We start from the raw sequence: 22,652 nt of genomic DNA on the forward strand, positions 1-22,652 counted from the left end.
AGATTTCTCCTAGCGTTATATGATTTTTTTAGTTCTATCTGCGATGTTGAGTTTTTATTACTTTTTAATGTGCAATTTAGAAATTGTTGCATGTTATCCGTTGAACAATGTGTAGACATTCTTTGTTATAAATTTTTTCCGATATATTTGGTTAGCAGACTCATATCGTACATAGGTAGGTAATGATTAATTGGTTGATGAAGATGATACATTTATTCATCATGAAATTCTAAAAGTCCCTGTTGGAAAACTATACTCCCTAATTTTTTGAGGACGGTTTGCATTTTTCAATGTTCTTGGAATTTTAATTTTACGGGACGATTAGAAAATCTAAAATAATAGGTAAAGTTTAAAAAATCTAAACTACTAAACGAGTTAATCATTTTTAATAACTGAGGAAAAAAAATTAAATGTTTATCGAGTAGACAAATTATTTTATTTTATTTGTTTTATTTGTTTTTTTTTTATATTTTTAAAATGTATAATTAATAATATCGAGTAGTTGTTTAAATTTATTTTTTTTATTGGTAATATGGTAGGTTGAACTGATTTTTGCTAAAAACTAATCACATAATATATTTAATTATAATAATATTAATTGTTCATTGTCAATATCAACGTATCAGGGTAGAATAGTGGGAATAGATTCACGACGACATGGAAGTAACTATAGGGATACATTTTTTGGGTACCTATTAACTACAAAGCGTTACAAAAAAAATTGTCTTATAACTTATGATACCAACATGATTTTATGCTCACCTAAATTATAATATTACAAGACAGAGTCCATAGGTGCAACTAGGGATATTTATCTGGGGGGCTAAAACTTTATCAGCAGCACCAAATCCTGATAATTAATATTTTAAACTAAAATATGATTAAAAAACTGGTGGGGGGGGGGGGCTTAGGCCTCCACTCATTCTAATTGTGCCTAAGACCGAGTCACCTTTTTTTTCTAAACAAAAATTATTGTTCTCTATTAAAATAAAATGATATGGCACATCAAAACAATAGCCTGTCAATTAATATTATACTTGACGTTGGTAGAATTATAGAACCAAGTTTAACATATTAATTTTCAAATAAAATATCAATTATCCTTTGTTGCGTCTGGTCTGTCAGAGATAACAGCGGATTTTTTTGGAGTTAAAAATATAATTTATAATGTAGACGTTCTCGGCCAGTTGATCCATAGATGTAGGTACGAGGTGCCTAAGTCCTTCAGACATAATAGTAGTTAATCAGTTTTCTTAAGCAGGGAAATTACCCTTTACAAATTGCACTAAGTCATAAGTAGGAAAAGTTAAAACAACTTTAAGCAAATCATCAAATATTGGAAATACAGATTGACCATTTTGTTAATAAACAATCAGAAATATCTTTGCTTTCTCACATTGAAGCGGGGTAACCATATACCAATATAATGGTATAAATGGCTTAAAATTAATATAAATATTTTGAAAATGTCATTGTTTGGAAAATAATAATATATTTAAGATTCTTAGGTTTCTGAAAGAAAAACGTAGAAGGGACGACCTTGTATTAAATTTTCAGTTTTAGCCTCATAAATTTGTTATCAGAAACCACCCTTGAAGTTGAAGATCAAAGCTTTATTTCTATTATAAAATGTATACACAAAAAATAAAAACAATATTAAGTAACTGTATAAAACTATAATTAATGTATTAATTTACTGAACATCTTTAAAAATAATTAGTAAAAGTATTTGTATAGAATATAGATTCCAGAAGGGATGAGGTTATTCTTGTCCGCCAACGAATAGACCACACCCGTATGTCACACGGATACCTTATGGCCAAAGAAGATCCTCCATTATGCACTACTTGAGGAACAATAATTACAGTCAAACACATCCTCCTCGAATGTCGCCAGTTCAATGAAATGCGCATCCAACAGGAACTACAGGTTTTTTAAGGAACTACTATACGAGATACTTTCACCCACTCCTGAGACATCCAAGAAAATAATCAAATTCATAAATGAAACTGAACTGTGTCATCTTATTTAAAATGTATAAATATAATAGTAATAAGTAATCTATGTAATTTAATATATGTAACGCAGGCTAATAACCTTGTAGTTGATGCCTTTAACAATTAAAAAAAAAAAAAAGAATATAGATTGTGAATAATAATATTAATTATTTTGGCCTTAAAAATTTAAAGTAAACAAAGTGAGGTTATTAAAAATGAGGGTTTGAAGTTCTTAGTTTAATAACTAAAATATATTATAGAGTCAAATTATACAACATTATTATCGATTACATTAAATGTTCTACATAAATTTGTAAAATATAATCAGTACGAAAATACAATTAAATCTATACTCTATAACTTAATCTTATCAATAAAATATATCATTAAGTATTAAACTTATAATAAATATAAAGGATAGGTTAATTGCTAAATACGTTTTGAATGATCAACTTATCATAAAAATTTAATTTTAAACTTAAAAATAATACCCTTGGCAGTTTTTCATATCACATTGACATTTAGTGCCATTTTTTTTCAAAGAATCTTGATTACCCCGAGAAAAATAATCAGTTGTAAGCTGTTCACCAGCCGAAATATCTCTACTAGCAAATAAGGCCAACTCTGGAAGATTTCTATCAAGGCAATTAATCCATACAGCATAAACGTTTAAGTTCGCATCACATGAATGATTTATAAAATAAGTGAAATTTGCAAAATGTGTTCCATCAATGATATATTTATAGTTTTGTGAATCATCAAAGTCCAAGCTCCACATATTGTCCAATAGAGACGACCCCTTTTTTAAACGTTGTTCAGATTCTTCAACTGTGATAATTTCACCAATATATTTACCAACAAATTGTCCTTTTGGAATGTCTTGGGAAGATTTGATACCCCAGCCATATTTTCTTGTCTTATAAATACAAATATTTACATTGCTACCAAGTTGGACCACCCTATTAGAGCAAGCATTTGTACATATACATTTTTTATTACATTCAAATACTGGATTACCAGGAGGTACCACTATATTCTTATTCTTATCATAGGCTTTTAAACAACCAGACATTTCATAGCAACACTCTTCAGGAGATTGACAATTTCTTCTACAAGAACATCCAATAGGCGGATCATCTGGTATAATAATGTTTGTTTGAGGAATATAATTCGTAATGTATGCAAATAAATCTGGTGGTCCTTCAAGGTCTATGTTATTTTCTACTTTAATTTGATAACCTGGAGTTACTGAATTAATGTCAAATTCCCACTTTTGGAGTTTGATCAACTGTTGTTGTCTAAAGTGACCCAAAGAAATTGTAGTCAAATAATTTTGTAGGGTATGAAGTTTTAATGTTTGTTTTCGAATAGGACCATCATCGTGACTATTAAGCACACCAGTTAAAACTTCAGGTAAAATTCCTGGCAGACATAAGCCAGTCTCAGTTCTGAATAAATCAAATATCATGGAAATAATTTTTCTAGACATCATAAGTTCAATTCCATTTACATATTTAGATCTATTTGTATGTTCATCAGTCTTTTTATTTTCAATATATTTAAGTAAGAGTTTTTGTGAATTATATAGAGCACCGTAACGTTCCCATGTATTAAATCCTCTAGACCATTTTTTCCACTTCACTAAATAGTAGTGCGTACCTAAAATTATTTCATCATTAATAATTTCCTCTATTTCTGTTGGGTCAAAGGCATGCAGAACATTATCAGGTTCCATCATTTTTGCATTTTTTATAAAATCTTGTATTCTTCTATCAGAAACTACGTATTTATATGCTGGATCACAATTTTCTAAAATAGACGGAAATGTTATAGATGCAGTATCTTCAGATTTTGTTAGTATAAAATCACAGAAAGAATTAGAAGATAATAAACTATTAGAATTTCTTTTTACTCTATTTTTAGTTTTGGGAGTTGATATTACCAACTTAGGAACCACAGTAGTTGTTGAAGTGGAATCCAAACTATCAGTAGACTCTTCCCCGATGTCAACAGAAGAGTTAATATTTGTGTTGCCCGTGTCCATATCAATATCAGTTTCCATTCTGCTACTTGAACTACCATAGTTTACTATACGACTTGTAACTTTATGAGTATTTTTTCTGATTGAAGTGTTTTCATCTCTTGATTTGTTTCCTTTTTTTTTACTACCTGCAAGAACAATATTTTTACTAACTACTCTAACAGTTTCTGATAGGCAAAGATTTTTTAACATAGTATTTCGATCTATTGGACTCATTTCATTACTTTTTAAAACATTTTCTGCATTGGATATAGCGGCATCAACATTGTTGGGACTTTGTTCAGAACATCTAATAACTTTAATCCCGGATGAATTTGAATCAGATTTTGAAGTTTTTTTCTTATTTGTCTTAGTTGTGTTTGACGGCGTAACACTGCGTCTTGCAATTTCTTGGATTTTGTCATTTGTTGAGTCTGTAACATAATTGATATATAAATAACTACTATACTGAACCAAACATCAATATCCACAATAATTATGAGATTATACAGCAAAAAAATTTAAGAAGTAGGGCAAGTGGGTACTGCTATACTATGTTATGCTGTACATTAGGTGTCAAATGAGTCACTTAAATGGATGCATTAAATTTGAATTCAATGATAAGTCATTGTGTATGAAAATTATTCTGAGCAGACAGTCAGTCTAGGATATTTTATATTATATTCATATTGCAATTAGTAATAATAGGTAGATTGAATTCATTTTTACAAAATACATTGCATTTGCAATACACAAATATACCAGTGTTTCCCAACCGGTGTGCCGTGAGGCCTCCATAGTGTGAAATGTCATGATTATTAATAAACGCTTACGTAAAATGTTGATAATAGGTTAAAATATATTGAAAAGAAACAGTCCAATATTTCTCACTAGGACTGTTTAGTACAAATTCTCAAACTCTGTGATCAAACACTCAAAATGTTTAGTACATAACTATACTCTAAAATCTTTTTATTTAAAGGTTATATTTTGATTTTTAAAGGCATATTTTTTTAGTTTATTGAAAATCAAGTATTTTAGTAAATATTTTTCTTAAATCAAGATCAACAATTGTTTAAGAAAAACATATAAAACAATAGAGACTACTATTGAAGTTAAACAACGTTTCACTCGTTTCAGCTTCTATGTTAAATGTAAAAATAATTATGTTAACCAACATTAGACGTAAACTTGATCTGGTTAATCTAACGGTAAACTTGATCTGAATAATGTTTGTTAAAATACACTTTAATTTAACAAGTTTAAATGTCTGTCTTATATTATTTAAGTTTAGAATAAAAATTGTGTTCTGTGCTTCTTTCATAATAAATATATTTTTAGTGTACATTATAGGAATCGGGGAAATTTGTCCCTGTCAAAAAACCGAGGCCAGTACGTTAATACACTTTTACACATTAAGTACGTACTAGCACAGATAGATAGCTGAAAAGTGTTAATACTTATGGTACATTTTTAAATATTTTAAATACAATTTAACATTTTTTGAGCGACTATCATAGACCAATAAAATCACTTTTAAATTTTTTCAACATTTGGGGGGGGGGGGGGGGCTGCAGCTCTCTCAGTCCCTACCCTGGCTATGCCACTGCTTAATACCCGAATTAGACATATTTTAATATATTATTATTATTTTAAATACTGTCTTGTGTTATACTATGGAAATGACTTATCAAAAGTATTTGCCATTACATTTTTGTTACTTGGAAATAATTCTTATGAAACTAAAAAACGCATGACAAACAAAGTAACGGGTTACTTTAGTTACACTATTACTACCCAACATTAAATATAATATATTTAAACAAAGTTATGTTAGTTATTCACCTAATCTGTTGATAGAACCACGATTAAATATTTCAGGTGAGTTGCTGTGGCGTGTGTTGACACCCTATAAGAAGAAAACAATAAATGTTAATATTTTAATTAGGCATGGTAAACAGTAAAATTTACCGAAGTACTTGGTGCATGCTCATATTCATTATAGTTTCTGGACCGGTCATCAGACATGATGGCAAAATGGTGGATAGATTATGAACAGATCTTAAACAAGGATATAGACGTCCCTCGAACAGAATGTTCGAACAATGACGACTGGCGACAACGCAAGCGCGCCAAGCAGTTAGGCAGCTATTTGTTGAACCTCTCTGTAACGAATATTGCAGCGATGAAAAACAATGAAAACCATTAGATAAAACGACGATGCTACGAACTTGTTGTGGACGCTGGAGACTGTGTAGCAGCTTAGCCAACTGAAATCATAAACAAGTGTACTAAAATGACTGAAATCTGATCGCTCGAACAACGAACACGCCCAATCCGTGTAAGTAGTTGAAATTCAAATTCCCATTCTGTTTCAAGCAATACGAATTATACGATTTTACCAATGTCGGAAATCGGCGTATTGTCGTAGTATCGCACGACGTACGATCTGTTGCATGCGCCGATAGCTGCTACGATGGCCGAGTCGCCGTTTCGTTGTTAATTTGTTTTGGTATGGTGGTACATCAGACTCAGACGTACCATTTTTTATCTACGGCGTTGACGAATGACGATCGCCCAAATATGTTAAAATATGTGTTGACTCCGCGGCGTAAAAACAATCTTAACGAAACATTTTCACTGTAGCCAACGGTTGTTAATATCAGGCCAACCTGTACGTCTTGCATACGAATCGCGGAACGAAAAACCCCGGGAAAAAAATATCCGGAAAAAAATCCCCAGACCATAGGAACGATTCTAGTTTAGCAATCCATCGATTTTTAAAATTTTTTTTTTCCAAAATGTGTGTCTTATGGTGTTTTATAAGAATGTAAAAAAAAAGCCTGGACAAACTTCGTTTTGAAGTTATTGAAAAACTTTATTTTTTCGTTACGCTCATTTTGTTTAAAAAATATACTTAGAATTGACTAATTTTAATTTTTTTTTTTCAAAATGTGTGTTTTATAACGCTTAATAGATTGGTAAAATCAAAACTTACCTAACATACTTACTTTTGAAGTTTTTGCGTGTGGTATTGGCAATGCCTATACGCGTGTTGCGGCAATCGTCGCTACGCTCCTCGGCGACGTCGCTCCGCTCCGCACATCGAAAATATCACTCGATTTGCTATGCAAAACCACCTCAAGTAGGTAACCCTTTTTATTCACTGGAGTACCATGATGATTTAATTTTTTTTCATAAAATGGGGTTATTTTGATATCACATTAAGAAATATAGGTATCAAAGTTTTCCACTACGTTGTGTAACTTTGGTCTTTGATAGCATATTATAAAGATTGATATCCCAAACGATTTAAAAATTAAAACGTTAAATAATTGATCATAACAAGCTGTAACTAAGATTTAATTTTGAGAGTTTTATCGTTAATACTACAGAAGTCATCAATAAAATAAAAAGTAAAATTGTCATAAAACAGTAAAAAAATATCAAAGTAATCTCATTTTACTGTAGCGTATACATGTCTTGTGTATACAGTTAGTCGTCGATTTATATTACACCTCGTAACATTATTGTACATCATATTATCAGTATACTTATTATTATATTCTATATATCCGATCTTATTATTATTTGCCTTTACCTTCTGCATATCAGTGTACTTCAACAAATTTATTGTAGTCGATCTGTATGTCGTCTACTCGCCCTCTGAAAATACTCGAATGCGCTTCGTTACCATCCTAGCCCGTTCGTTACCAGCTCAGGGGACTACACGTGTCGCGATTTTTGATACTAGTTTTCCCGTATTATTATACATATAGTATTTGATAGTTCGATACTATAGAACAGACGAAATTCGAAATTTCAATCCTTCGTCTATTCTGTATTTCTGTGTCTATAACTCTATACTATAACCACGGTTTCTCACTAGAGAAGATAACTTCTCTACATCGGGACTATCATATTACATTATTTATTATTTATACCCCATGACGGAATAATTTATACTTCATCATATAGTAGGACGTAGGTATACCCACTACCTATATAATATGTACTACCTAGTACCTACCTACATAAGTGTCCTACACCAGCGATTCTCAATGTGTGTTCCGCGGAACAATCTCGCATGGGTTCCGCCAGATGTATGTGAATATTTATATAATACTTGGGAAAAAAAGTTTACACAAATAATAATTACTAGTATAATATTATTGCTATAAAACATTCGTTTTAGTGGTTTTACAGGCGCGGGGTTCCACAGAACACGAAAATAATTCCAAAATGAATAATAACCGTAGATACTTGATATTTTCACCAAATTTTCATAACTACTTAGTACTTACTCTATAACTTATAAGTACATGATACAATCTCCACTCTTTTGAAGCTATTATTAAACATTTGAAATTTTTAAAAAGATTGGCAAATTAATACTAGCTACTGCAGGTTCTTAATAAGTTGTTTTTATTTATAGACTATATATAGCTATTCAAAAATACATAATATTTTAACGTGCCTATGTATATTGATATAATATTATATTTTATTGATATTAGATAACACAAATCGACACAATGACATTATAAAATGCAACGTTTTCAACAAAAATTAATTCAATCTAAACTGTATAAAAATAAAATTAATTAATTATGATTAAAAAAAATAAAATAATTTTCATTATTCTTTAATCTTTATAATATTAGCAGTTTCTGCATAATTCGTCATTGTTACCGCTATGGTGGTCTCTTCTCACTTGGTGGAATTCAAACTTTCATTAAACGAATAATGCATATTTTTGAATCCAATGGTTGGGGCAAATGCCAAGATAATTGTCCCGGTATTTATGGCCCACTAGAATCCGGATCTTCGACTTCTATGCATGGTAATGGCGTTGAATGTTTGACATAGCCAACGTTCTTAAATAGACCCAACGAAACTTTGTTCTTTTCATTAATAAGTCCATAAGGAGAGACGCCACTCTCACCCATTACCTTTGTGACTGCCAACAAAATCAGCTTACCAAATCCACGTCCTCTGTAATCTGGCTGAACCATCAAAGTACTAAGACCTCCATAACTGCCACACATGACCCACGCCAATAGCTCGCCATTAAGCCGGCTGAATACACCTAAACCAATGTTGAACCTTACTGTATCCCAAAGATCGGACTTGGGGTAAACGTCGCTGTGAGTCCATAGCGAATAAATAAAGTCTATATGATCCACGCTCAATTGGTCAATAAAAACATCATCTGGAATCCTAGAAACAAAATTAATTTATAGATAATCGAATTTCAACTGAGTAATTAAAATTCATATTTCAACAAAAGTACATCTTTTATTTCAACAAAATTGATAAATGTCCTCTTTTTTATAAAAAAAACTTGTTTTATGTTCTTTAAAAGAAATATATAAGTTATTTTTTGTCTTATCGTATATTACAATGCGTTGGCTATTAAACATAATTTAACGGACTATTAAAATGATCTTGCATCCATAATAATATAGTATATATACTCTCAATCAAATATCGATATTTATATAACTGTTATAAATTACTAATCATAATCAGAACTCAGAAATTAAGAATTTATGGGTAGGTACATATTTTTTTTCACGAAACACAAAGTTAGATATATCGCCTGGACACAAAAATTCAAGGCTGGGCATTAACAAGTTAAAAAGTTAAAGTTAAGTTAAAAAGTTAATTTTATTTTAACTTTTTAATTTAACTATATTTACTTTTGGCTTTTCATTAACTTAACCGTTAACTTACTAAATTTCTTTCTTAATCAATGTGAAATTAACGAGTTAATTTTTCATTTTAAGAAGTAAGTTAAGTTAATTTATTTAATATTTAATTTTATAATATTTCACTATTTCAGTCTATTTTGTTTTCATGTCAAAAAATATGTATCGTAAATTGTTTAAAGTTAAAAATGTATATCAATCGAGTCTAACTTAAATGGAAATACTGTATGAGGTATTAACACTATATCCTATAATTTAGTTTTGGGTTGGAAAAAAATAAGCACGCTAGCGTTGTATAAACAAATGAACTTTTTTTTAACTTAATAAAAAGTTAACAAAAAGAGTGTATTAACTTTTAACTTAATTGAGTTAATTAATGGTTAAATTAACTTTTAATTTTTTGTTATTGGTGTATATTAACTTTATTTGTTTGTAAAAAAGTTTGAAAATTTAATACAAGGCACCTACTATATTATTACAATGATATTTCAAAAATATTAAAAATCCTTAGTCACAGATTTTTTTATAAGCATTAAAAGCATTAAAGTTCAAAAATTGACAAAATATGGAAAAATCACGGATTAACAAATTATTTTGAGTTAGAAATTAATAAAAATTTTCATTTTTAAACCTAAGATTTAAAGTTTAATACGAGATTCCTATAAGTTTGTCTACCATTATCAAAAAAAAAAAATGTCAACCGGAAAGTTAAATTAAAGAAAAAAGCACACATCATTGTAAAACCATATTCATCGTTCCGCTCAGAATCTAAAATGATTGCCGTTCTAACACGCTAAATATACTAAAAATATTAATTAGTTATATATATATGTAATTTATAGGTTGAATTATTGCTGTAGATTTATTGTAATTGTGTTAGTATACATTTTAGCAATAAAATAAAAAATACAATGTCGTAGACGAATATAAATCATGGAAAATCTTTTAACTAAATATTTAAAAATTTCCTTAATTTTTATTTTGTTTTTCCCGGTGCTTTTGAAAACTACTGTGAATTTTAAACTTTGACGTCTTCAATGCCCAAACTAAATTCACTTTCCCATCGAACAAGATACTGAAGTTGAAAATTATATAAATAATAACATAACTACGTGTGTAGTATAATAGCATATCTTACTCATAGTCTAATCTGGCGGCTACATCGGCTGGCATCCACTTAAGCACAGCATTGAAGTATAGTTTACTCTTCAATCCCTTTTCCTCAATTATCGTTTCCACGATGGCCTTCATCCTCAACGGTACAGCTTGGAATAGTGGTTTCTTCTGCCAGTTGATGTACTCAGTGCTAAACAGCATCCTTTGGAATTGTTCTTCATTTCCCGGGAAAGTGTATGCAACTACGAGGTCTGGATACCCTTCTTCCTGAAATTAATATTACTGTGCAATTTGTATAATGTATCTTCCAGCGTCATGGATGAAAAAAATCCTAGAATTAAATAAAGATTCTCAAAAATAACATAAACAATCATATGTTTGGCCGTGATGTTTGGCAGTGTAGATCACATTTTTTCACATTGTTCTTATTAACATTCAACGAATTTATTTATTATTCCTACTTACGGGTCGTGATAAAATCCCAATAAATGTTCCATTGTCAACGTCATTAGAAATATAGTATAATTTGTAACTCGATGCCGCATTTTTGCGCATCCATTTTAATGCATTTTTGATGAAATAATATGCCTGAAAAGTTAAAAATATAAATTAACACATTTTTTTGTATCAGTGTATTGGTGGTAACGATGGACGATGATGTTTTGCATTTTCCGATCTATTATTACGTCACAATCATGTAATCATATTACCATAAATAATTAATACAAAAGTTAAAAAAAATAATAGTATGTAAACCTATGCAATTCTTCACATAATTGATAATTAAAACTATAAGACCCAAGTCAACCACAGGGTAAAAGGTAAATATATAACAACATGATTATACAAACGATAAAAAAAACAATATTTCTCAGTAGAAGTTCAATATTTCAGTATTCTTGTTTACAAAATATTTAGTTAAAAGATGCAAGAGAAAGGTGTTGTTTAAAACCAAAATAAATAATACCTACTTAAAAATGTGTAATAACAATAATTTGCTTATGCACCAACAATTTAGCAATCGCTTGAATTAATTGTTTCATATTGAAATAAGTATTATATTGCAACAACAAAATAATATACATCGCCACTAAGCTTAACCAGCGCGAGTTAAGTAACAAAAAACATAGCGGCGGCACGACAGTGTATATTATTATCTGGAAGCAGGAGTTGCCCGTTTAAACAGTGCACATTTTGATGTTTTTTAGCCGAACCTAACTAATTATCTACCGAATCAATTAACACCTAATAAATTGGAAAAAATCAGAAAAATTGTGCAGCTGATCCTTTTGCGAAAATTATCGAAATCGTAAACTGTTAGAAATTAAGTTGTTAAAGGAAACGTGCAAACTTTTTAATGAAATCTGGAATCACGGCGGCCGCACCTCGTGTTGTCGTGCTGACCGGTTCCCCCACTCCATTTCGTGTACGCGACGCATTTCATTATTGCTACCTATTTCACGACTTCACTACTTCACGTATTTATTATTTGTTTAATTTCGTTAACAACTATCGCTTAATTAAACCACCTTATACCATAAATTTGTTATATTTTATTATATGTAGGTAGGTAATATAATTGTAATTATTACTAGTATTAGTTTATTAGTGTGTTATTAGTTTACTACTGACTACTGTTGTTAGTTATTAAGTACTGTGTTCGCACCTCGCGTACAGCAGTATACCAGCTATTGGTATTGTTTAATTACGAATATGCCAAATAAAGTGGCAAATAAAATCCATAGGCTCAAATAGGGGTTGGGGGGCTGGGATGCTCCGGGAACCACTTAAACACACACAACAAATTTCATAAATATAATACGATAATTACGTATTTATAATACTGTTTTTGTATTTAACAATGCCAGTTTGATGCTTTAACATGAGATTCGGTTCCGACAAAGACCGGCATCACATAAATATACGTAATAGCCATTTGATCCGACAATAAGAACGCACGCGGAGCTCGGCGCCGAGCATTGTCGCATAAAATCATTAACTTGGTTCATAAGAATCCGATTTTATTCACATAACGCTATTAAATTTTTGGGGGACGGAGTGGCCGAGTGGACTAAGCCACTAAGGCGTCGGTTGCGACGCGCACCGTTGCCGGTTCGAATCTCGGTCACGGGCGGCACTTCTCACCGGGCAGACATCTGTTTGGAGAGGGAGGCCACCATCCACCGATCGGGCATGGCAAAAACCTACGGGTGCCCAATTTGAAAATCTGCCAAACTAAAACACATATGTGTTTACAAAAACCTACAGTATACCCTCCCCCACAGTTAAAAACCACCCAATGATCTAAGTAGCCGCGAGTTAATAATAATAAAAAAAAAAACTATTAAATTTGTTTCATAACTTCGCGGCGCGGCGGCTCGTTGTTGACAATGTTGACATTGATAAGATTACTTCCGTTGTTATAATTGATATCAGTTAGGTCCGTTTCACATGGACGCGTATCGTACGCGTGCGTTTTAGTTTACATTGATAAGTTCATATACGCACCATACCGGCGAGGGAATATCGTCGGAGTGACGGAGTGGCACCGATGAATTTAACCAATGTAAATGAAAACGTACTCGTACGGTACACGTCGCGTGTGATACGCGTCCATGCGTGAAACGGCCCGTACGATGGAAACTGTTGAATTCTTTGTATGATCGTTCTGGCTACTCCTTGGCAGCAGCTGCACTCAATGTTTATAAATAATATTATAATAGTAGTAGGTAGCTATAAGCCTTGGGCAGCACTGTCGTGTCCAAAATCGACAATTTTCAACTTAACAAAAAAAATCCACAACTCCTGCTTTCTTAAGGTCAATATTGTCAAAATACACGTACGGAAAAAGTTCGTTCAGGAATCTGTGGTAATCCCACTTCTGAGATTATAGCGACGTATACCGGCGGTTCGTACGTCCGCCAATCAATGTTATCAGGAAAAACAATATTAATTTAACACAATTTCAATGAAAATGAAAATCACTATTACAATAAAAATACAGAAAAAATAAATACCAATAACCGAAACCGAAATCGAAATAGGAAAAAATATTTACGGTTTCAAGCCCCCGGCATAAAACACATGGTAGGTAGAACCGTAGAAACAATATTGTGACGAACGCCGATATACAATCATCGGACGCCGCGCGCACCTGGTCCATATAACTACCCATTTTTTAAAAGACCGATTATAATAATAATAATAATAATAATACATAATAGTAATAGTAATAATAATAAATTACTACACTATATTAACCTTATGAACATAATTTATGCTTATTATACAAATATATTTACAGATTGTACAACACATAATATGAACATTTAAAAAATATTATATACTCACGTGAATACAGTTCGGCCAATCGCGTTTCAATACTTGTTCACAGAAATATTCAATTATTGATTCGGGCATTTCTTCGAGAACTTCACTCCTCATGATGATGTTCGTGTATTCTTTGTCGACGTAAGTATAATAATATAATATATTACAATATCGTGAGATAACAATTGGGTGCACGATGGTATAGGAAATATTATATTTACTATATTATATACTATATATATATATATATATATATATTACTAAACCGGTGTATAGGTAAAAACTAAATGGTACAGACGTAGGTTTAATATAAACTAGCTAAAATATAGGTTTAGCTGATAGAGTATAGTATAGGCAGGTAGTATACGAGTGTATCAGATGACCAGTAAAATGTAAAATGGACGGTGCAGCAGCAGTTCACGGACCCAAAACCAAGTGTTCAATATTCACGTAAAATACAAAACTCGTCTAAGTGTGTGTGAGTCTGTGTGATGTTCGGCGTAAAGGTGGTGCAGCCGGTGGTGGTAGTGGTAGTGGTGGTGGTGGTGGTGGTGGTGGTGGTGGTGGTGGTGTGTGCTGTGTGCCCACCTCAGAAGGAATCCGTGACCCTTCGTTGGCGTTAATACGTACTTAAGGTGGGGGTAGTCCTGGCGTGATCCACTACGGGCCTACAGTTGTATCTGTAGGTTTTCTGCCAATGGTCTGAGTGACGCATATTATAATAAAGATAAACTTATAGTATTATATACTGAACTCTCCGACGCAGTGCAGATATACCCGGATCCCTATTTTTGGATTTATGAGTATACCTTTAGAGTGAAGGTGTCGGCGCACCAATTTGTTTTTTCTCTCTGGCCACGCGCAACATATAGACAATAAAACGCATTTACGCATAATCATTTTTTCTATGTAATCTTAGAGTGAAATCACCCATTACAAAAAAGATAGAGAATAATATTTTCGAGGGAATGTCATATCAATTTGTCTAAATATTTTCTCAAAACAATTTAAACACCATTTAAATGTAGAGAATTTTTTTTGTTTATTTTGAAAGTCAAATAACAATAAAATATAAAATCGATATGCCATTCCTTGAAAAATAAATGTTTTGTGTTTTATGCTCCTTTAATATGATTATGTTTTATTGATATTAGAATAAGACACACAAATCGACACAATGACATTTTCAAATGCATCTTATACAACAAAAATTAATTCAACCTATTGTACTGTAACATATAGTACCTTACTGTACTATTAACTATCCTATAGTAAAATAAATAATTAATACAGCAATATAAATATACAATTAAGGGGATTCGATACCGTGATTTTCTGTTTTTGTCTAACATATGCGCGACATAGTATTTTATACGTGATTTTTGCCAAACATTCCAACTGATCTATTAGATTTGAATTTGTCGTCAAGTCTATTTGAAATCGACTTTCCCACATGTTTGATATTATTCCCCGAATTCCTATAAATGTCATAATAAAAAAGAATATTTAAAAATTGTCGTATTTTAATTTTTCGAGAAGTTAAAATCAAAAAATCAAAAATGTGGAAAAGTCGATTTCAAGTAGACTTGATGACAAATTCATATCTATTTTTAGAATTCTTATCGCTTCATTAGATCAATTGGTGTGTTTCGCAAAGTACCAGTCTAAAATTATATTTCACGTGTGTGTTAGACAAAAGCAGAAAATCACGGTATCGTATAAATAAGTATAAATAATAAATATACTTAAATATAGTAATATAGGCTGACGGACCGTCGAGGATCTTTGATCAGAAAGTCAGAACCGTTTTTCGTATAATCGTTTATTTGCAACGATTTATCATTGAATTCAAATTTAACATATTGTACATTACAGTGACTTACTCAATGGCGACTGGCGAGCTACACTCGACACTCGACACCTATTATAGGTACAGTTACATAGGTACTGTCATATACGTCACGCTAAGGCTTGGCGTGTATAACTGATATAACTCAGTTTCCAATTCCCAAACCGTCAAACGAGTAAGTATCGACACCTGCTGTTCAAGCTTATTTACATTCTCCTTTTGGTGACCACGATAACTCTTTTCGGCTGACCACGATTTCAGTCAAAAACGCTTTTATTGATGCAAGTATAAAACAATCATAAAATAAAACACTTAGCCTGTGCTATAGTTGTCGCTTACCCGCGTTCAACCGTCCCACCTACTCGGCGGTGTTATATGTATAAATATTAAAGAGTCGCCTCAGCACATTTTAGCTTTATTGGACTGAGCAATAATTTACTTATTTGCTAAATTATATTTCTACATTAATACTAGATGTTTATGTAATCAGGGACGATCTCAAAAAAAATCATCGGGGGGTGTAATCTTCAAAATTGCCGACTAGAATTTAAAATTCAAAATTTTTGTTAACTATTAAGTTATTTTTAGTTACATGCTATAAATTTATAATTTCTTTACTCCCTAATATTTCAATTTTAATTTGAACTAAATTTGAAGTTGAAACTTAGAAATACCTAACTTATTATTTTTTTACTATACAAAAAATATACAAAGTGTATCTTATGACATTGTACACAGGTTTTTTTTAACAATTATGGATTGATGATAGGGAGTTTCGTTAAAACAAAAAAAGACGTGTTTCTTTATTTTTAACAGGCATTTTTTTGTAACATTTTCAAAATTTTTCAACACGCAGTTGTACCAATAATAAAATCGACTTTAATTTTTTCAAATGGTAACCACAATATTTTTTTGATGGATTCCGGTAAAGCTTTTTTTCTGAACATTTCGGCCGTCAAATGATCAATTTTGGTTAGCTAGGTTATAAACTATGGTCCTCTGAAGTTTAGTATAATATGCATTAATACTTTTAACTGAAATACCTCATTTAGGAACAAGAGCTAAATAATTTTTTCTTATATAAATACTAAACAACCTTTTTCTATACTTAAATAGTTAAATCGGTTATCTAAAATGCTCAAAAAAAAAAAAAAAAATTGTTGGAAACCTAACCTACTATACCTACTTACTTAAATAATTTTTTTTTTGAAAACTATCGGACGCGTTAAAAAAATATATTTTGGGGATAAAGATGGGCCCCTAATGGACCGTTCCCCCCATGCCCCCCCTTAATCTAGGCCTGCAGACTGTTGTTAACAGTTTTACAGACATCAAACACACGCATTATTTACGGTACAAGATAATCGGTAATCATCATCTGTTGATTTATATTATATATTATAATATATCCCCAAAATAAAATATTACATTTCTTAATAATATATAAATGACGATAAGCAAAATGTCAATATTAATAATAATTATTATTATTAGAAATCGATTTTACAAGTTTTATTTATAGATACAATATTTAAAAGATTATAAAATAAAAAATAAAAATATTTCGAATGATCGAAATGTCAAATAATCCAAATAATTATCAAATAAATAATAAATGAATGTAGGTAATAGATATCTAATCTTTTAAAAAGACTATAAACATAATATATTGTTTAAAATCGTGATATAAAACAAAATAATATTATTGTTAATTTTTGAAAATGATTTATTATATTTTAATTTTTTTAATAAAAAGTAGGTTTACTATACTACTAGTAAGTATAAAATAGTTGTAATTAAATATTAATAATATGACAATTATTACACTAATTAGCTTTTAAAAATCGTTGATCAATCAATATCATGACCTAGTTGTCAGTAACATTGTAGTCTGGGGGATATTTTTCCGGGATTATTGGTCGGGAGTTTTTTTCCGGGGATTTTTATTCCGCAATTCACTGTCTCTATAGTTTATACTTTAGTTCAGTGCATATTCATTAAAATTATGTATAACAATCTTACCAATAAACCGACATAAATCGTTTCCTTCAAACAAATACAGGCATACAGCTAATGATATTTACCATATTTTATCATAGGCAATATAAAATAATTGTCAAGTTTAAATAAAAATTAGATAATTACATTTTTTCCCCTCAATAAAAGTAAGAAATACAGTTTAATTTTTAAAGATTTATTAATATTTTAGGAAACAAATGAATAATTTATTTTTTGGGGGCTATTACAAGTTTTGGTGGGCTAAGCCCCCCCCCCCCCCACTAGTTGCGCTTATGGTTATGAGCCGTTTATTAGGTTTTTATCTTGTACCGACTGCCGATTCTCGCAGTCTCGCTATATTTTTGCGAATCCGCTCCATAACCCATTACGAAAATATTGAGTTAAAACAATATTAACATTTAAACAATTTATTTAATTTTCCTTTCCTCGTCTTAAAAAAATTGGTTTAATTCAGGTGAAAATTAATTCCATTTTGCCGACTGAAAATCAAATATTGCCGAGGGGGGGGTTGTACACCCCCCAATGACCCTCCTTCGGTTCGTCCCTGTATGTAATACCTATATATTATAGTTTACAATTTTATGATTGTCTATGGTAGAACACAACAATACTTTCCTCCTTTTTTTAATTGATAATAAAATGTAGATAGGGACAAATAACAGTAGTACTATAGTTAGAATTTTGTCAAAATTGAAAATCTCGAAAATTTATAAATTATTTTGTTGGTTTAAATCAGAGCTTGAAATCGATTTCAAAATCGATTTTAAATATCGATAAAAATCGTTAAAAATTTTTTAAAAAATCAAAAGTAATATCGAAATCATTAATGCTGGTTAATGATTTCCAAAATTTATATTAAAATTGAAAAAAGTTGAAATCGATAATTTATATCAATATCGAAATCATATCATAATAATATCGATTTTAAAGAAATTACAAAAAACATTTAATTTAAAATTAAAAAGTATACAGGCATACAGCCATCAGGTCTATTTATATTTTATATTGTTAATAGGCACACGCATTGATATATTGGGTTATAAGTTATAGCATTGACTATTATATACTTACATAATGACCATATTGCGTATTATGCACAATAGTAATAACTAATTACTAGTAATAATTAATAACTTGTGTCTAATATTTTGTTTTCTTGAAAGTTAAAATAGAATCTTTACAATATAGTGTACCTACATATTATAGGATAAAAGGAATCAGCGTTCGACAGGCGATAGTTGTTGTTATTGCAAGTTTATTTCCATACACACATTTAACTTATTATTAAGTAAAATGCTTGGAAAAATAATTTTTCCATTATCGTACATTATTTATTCCGTATATAGATATTTTGTATTATGGAGGTAAGATAATAATATCTTAGTGCGTGGCGCGTATGTTGTTAAGTTTAAACCAATAACCTAAAATACTAAAATAGTTTTAATAATTTAATTTGCTACGCGTCGTCAATCTCAATCATTACATTTTGTCGATTTGACTGTTCAGTTTGCTGAAGCTTGCCGTGTATGCCGCTCATGCCCGGTTATTAGTTATCGCGTTGTAAAATTGTCATATTATATAATTTTAAATGGGTAGACCTCAAACTAATCCCGTGAAAAAATTATTTTTTACTTACAATATTGACAAAAATGAGTCCGTATGTAAAATTGAAGGGTGTCGTAGACCTGTAATTAAAGGTAGTGTTAGTCATAATTTGGAAACGCACATACGAACAACTCATCCTGATGAAGCTATCATGTTGGATAAAGCTAAGGAAGATATTAAAAAACAGAAGTTCGTAAATAGTGGTGTAAAGCGTCCAAATGATGTCTTATAATTGTTATTTTATTTAAAAATCATTCTTTAAAAAATTGAAAAAGCATAACAATCTATTGGGTAATATCTTTAATTTTGGTGGCTCTTAAGTGTTTTGTTATTAAAAAAGTCTAAACACTAGGTAAACGTTAGATCTTGGGCATTATTATTTAAATTTTAAATGGTTGCGACCAGGCCCGTATTAACAAATATTGCCGCCAGGGGCTAACCTTCATTTTACATTTTTGACCATTTCAATATTTTGCCGCCCCTAAACCTAATTTTTATACTGCCGCCAGGGGCAATTGCTCCTCCGAGCCCTCCCTTAATACGGGCCTGGTTGCGACAGAAATTTAATTGATAAAGTTAATCAATATCAGAATCTAAATTTCACATTGATTGAAATGTAAAAGTAATAAAGAATAATCAAAAATGTATAGTTAAAGTTCATAAATTGAAAATATTTCAGTGACATTGAAATAATAATAGTATAAATTTGATATTTAAATTTTAAAATGTAATCTAAAATTGAAAAAAAGAAAATTATATTTAAAATCAAAATCATAATATAATGAAATCGATATATTATTTTTAAATCAAAATCAAAAAATACTAAAATTGATATATTATTTTTAAATTGAAATCGAAAAAAACTAAAATCGATAAATTATTTTTAAATTTAAATCAAAAAGAACTAAAATCGATAAGCAAAATTGAAATTAAAATCGAAAAATTTTATTTCGATTTCAAGCCCTGGTTTAAATGTATAGCGTACATAATATATTAATATTCATAGGTACTTACATAAGTTTTAAAAACGTAATAAAGGTTCCTCATAAGCTACTATACTACTGGAAGTATAAAATAAAGTTGAGCGCAATTCTACAAATATTTTTTTTTTGAGCGTCTGAAGTTAAAATTTTAACGAAATTGGATATTCACGAGAAAGATTTCTCATCAAACGATTTCTTTATTTTGACTTAATAAAAGTTAACTACTATATTGTTACAATGACATTTGAATAATATTAAAAATCCTTAGTCACGGATTTTTTTATAAGCATTTAAAGTTCAAAAATTGACAAAATAAGGAAAAATCACGAAAATTAGCAAATTATTTTGAGTTAGAAATTTATAAAAATTTTCATTTTTAAACCTAAGATTTAAAGTTTAATACGAGATCCCTATAAGTTTGTCTACCATTATCAAAGAAAAAAAAATATCAACCGGAAAGTTAAATTAAAGAAAAAAGCACACATCATTGTAAAACCATATTCATCGTTCCACTCAGAATCTAAAATGATTGCTGTTCTAACACGCTAAATATACTAAAAATATTAATTAGTTATAAATATATGTAATTTATAGGTTGAATTATTGGTGTACATTTATTGTAATCGTGTTAGAATACATTTTAGCAATGAAATAAAAAATAAAATGTCGTAGACGAATATACGTCATGGAAAATCTTTTAACTAAATATTTAAAAATCTCCAAGATCCTAGTAGGTACCTATAATACTATAGGTAGTGAAATTAATAACTACCCATGAAAGTTTTGGACTGGGTTCAGACTTTTGTTGGCACTGTCTTTCACACGTGCCACATATCAAAAAATTAAAAAAGCATTTTGAGTCTATAAGTAAGATCATTGTATTAATAAATATAGATTTTAATTCAACGTGAAATCATGAGATCGATCAAACAACTGTTTTCAATTTGAAATCAATTTTTTTGTGATTAAGGAGTAGAATTCAAAAGAATGGCCTGATTGACATCATGTTCATTTTACGTTAAATTAAAATCTATTTTTGTAATATTGATCGCTTCATTAATAAGTTAGTGTAGCTGTTGCTACATTTTTTATCAATTAAATACAAATTAAGATTATTGACTATACTTAAGTACCTTTTTTCCTTTTGCAGTAGTATATAACCACTTTATATAAACATTTATCATGTATACGTTCAAAATAGATAATATATAATCATAGACGCAAATTGTGGGGGGGGGGGGGCTAAGATTACACAGATTACGTGTATTATCGGTACAGATCGATAAGAGTTTGTGAAGATGGTGCACTGTCGATGTTATGTTTAAGATTTTAAATTTTTGTTAAAAAAAAAAACCATTAAATTACCTTAAATACATTTAATTAATGATTTGGGTGTTAATTTGATTCAAAACTCAATTATAAACTTCATACCAATCAACAACAACATTATTGGCAAGACCACAGCTAATTTATTATTAATTAAACGCAAGTTTAAAAACTTCTATGATTCTCTTGCTCTTAAATCATTGTATTTTTCATTTAAAATATGCAAATCTAATATAGCACACTATAGTCTATAGTTCAAAATCAAAATCTCTCTCAAATACGGAATAATTTACTAAGATTTTTTTTCAATTTTTCTATTATACAAATATATTTACCGATTGTTCAATACATATGAACATTTATTTTTAAATATTATATACTCACGTGAATACAGTTTGGCCAATCGCGTTTCAATACTTGCTCACAGAAATATTCCATTATTGCTTCGGGCATTTCTTCGAGAACTTCACTCGTCATGATGATGCACGTGTATTCTTTGTCGACGTAATAATAATAATAATATATTACAATATCGTGAGATGAATCATAACAATTGGATGCACGATGGTATATAGGAAATATTATATTTACTATATATACCTACGGTTACTAAACCGGTGTAGGTAAAAACCATATGGTACAGGTTGAATATAAACTAGCTAGGTATAGTAGGTTTAGCTGATAGACTGATAGAGC

The 22,652-nt window shown here is 30.2% G+C and overlaps 2 protein-coding genes across 6 annotated transcripts; both read right to left on the reverse strand.

Moving 5' to 3' along the window:
* Window positions 1-1,592: 1,592 nt before the first annotated feature.
* Window positions 1,593-6,535, reverse strand: LOC132944439 (histone-lysine N-methyltransferase SUV39H2-like). Of its 2 annotated transcripts, XM_061013767.1 has the most exons (5): window positions 6,249-6,529; window positions 5,989-6,182; window positions 5,863-5,926; window positions 4,263-4,451; window positions 1,593-4,166 (listed from the first exon to the last, which is right to left on the reverse strand). In XM_061013767.1, the coding sequence occupies exons 2-5, from the start codon at window positions 6,043-6,045 to the stop codon at window positions 2,476-2,478; spliced, it is 2,001 nt and encodes a 666-aa protein (XP_060869750.1). In that variant the 5' UTR covers window positions 6,046-6,182; window positions 6,249-6,529; the 3' UTR covers window positions 1,593-2,475. The 2 variants fall into 2 exon arrangements, with proteins under 2 accessions (XP_060869750.1, XP_060869748.1); XM_061013765.1 differs by having other exon boundaries at window positions 1,593-4,451; window positions 6,249-6,535.
* Window positions 6,536-8,425: 1,890 nt separating this feature from the next.
* LOC132945435 (uncharacterized) lies at window positions 8,426-22,652 on the reverse strand. 4 transcript variants are annotated; one of them, XM_061015176.1, is made up of 4 exons: window positions 22,341-22,652; window positions 11,310-11,432; window positions 10,867-11,111; window positions 8,426-9,237 (listed from the first exon to the last, which is right to left on the reverse strand). In XM_061015176.1, exons 1-4 carry the CDS (start codon window positions 22,431-22,433, stop codon window positions 8,820-8,822), a joined length of 879 nt encoding a protein of 292 aa, XP_060871159.1. In that variant the 5' UTR covers window positions 22,434-22,652; the 3' UTR covers window positions 8,426-8,819. The 4 variants fall into 4 exon arrangements, with proteins under 4 accessions (XP_060871159.1, XP_060871158.1, XP_060871161.1 ...); XM_061015175.1 differs by lacking the exon at window positions 22,341-22,652 and adding an exon at window positions 14,196-14,680; XM_061015178.1 differs by lacking the exon at window positions 22,341-22,652 and adding an exon at window positions 13,688-13,924.

This window comes from Metopolophium dirhodum, chromosome 5 (genome assembly GCF_019925205.1).
Source record: "Metopolophium dirhodum isolate CAU chromosome 5, ASM1992520v1, whole genome shotgun sequence".
In the NCBI taxonomy this organism is placed as follows: Eukaryota; Metazoa; Arthropoda; class Insecta; order Hemiptera; family Aphididae; genus Metopolophium; species Metopolophium dirhodum.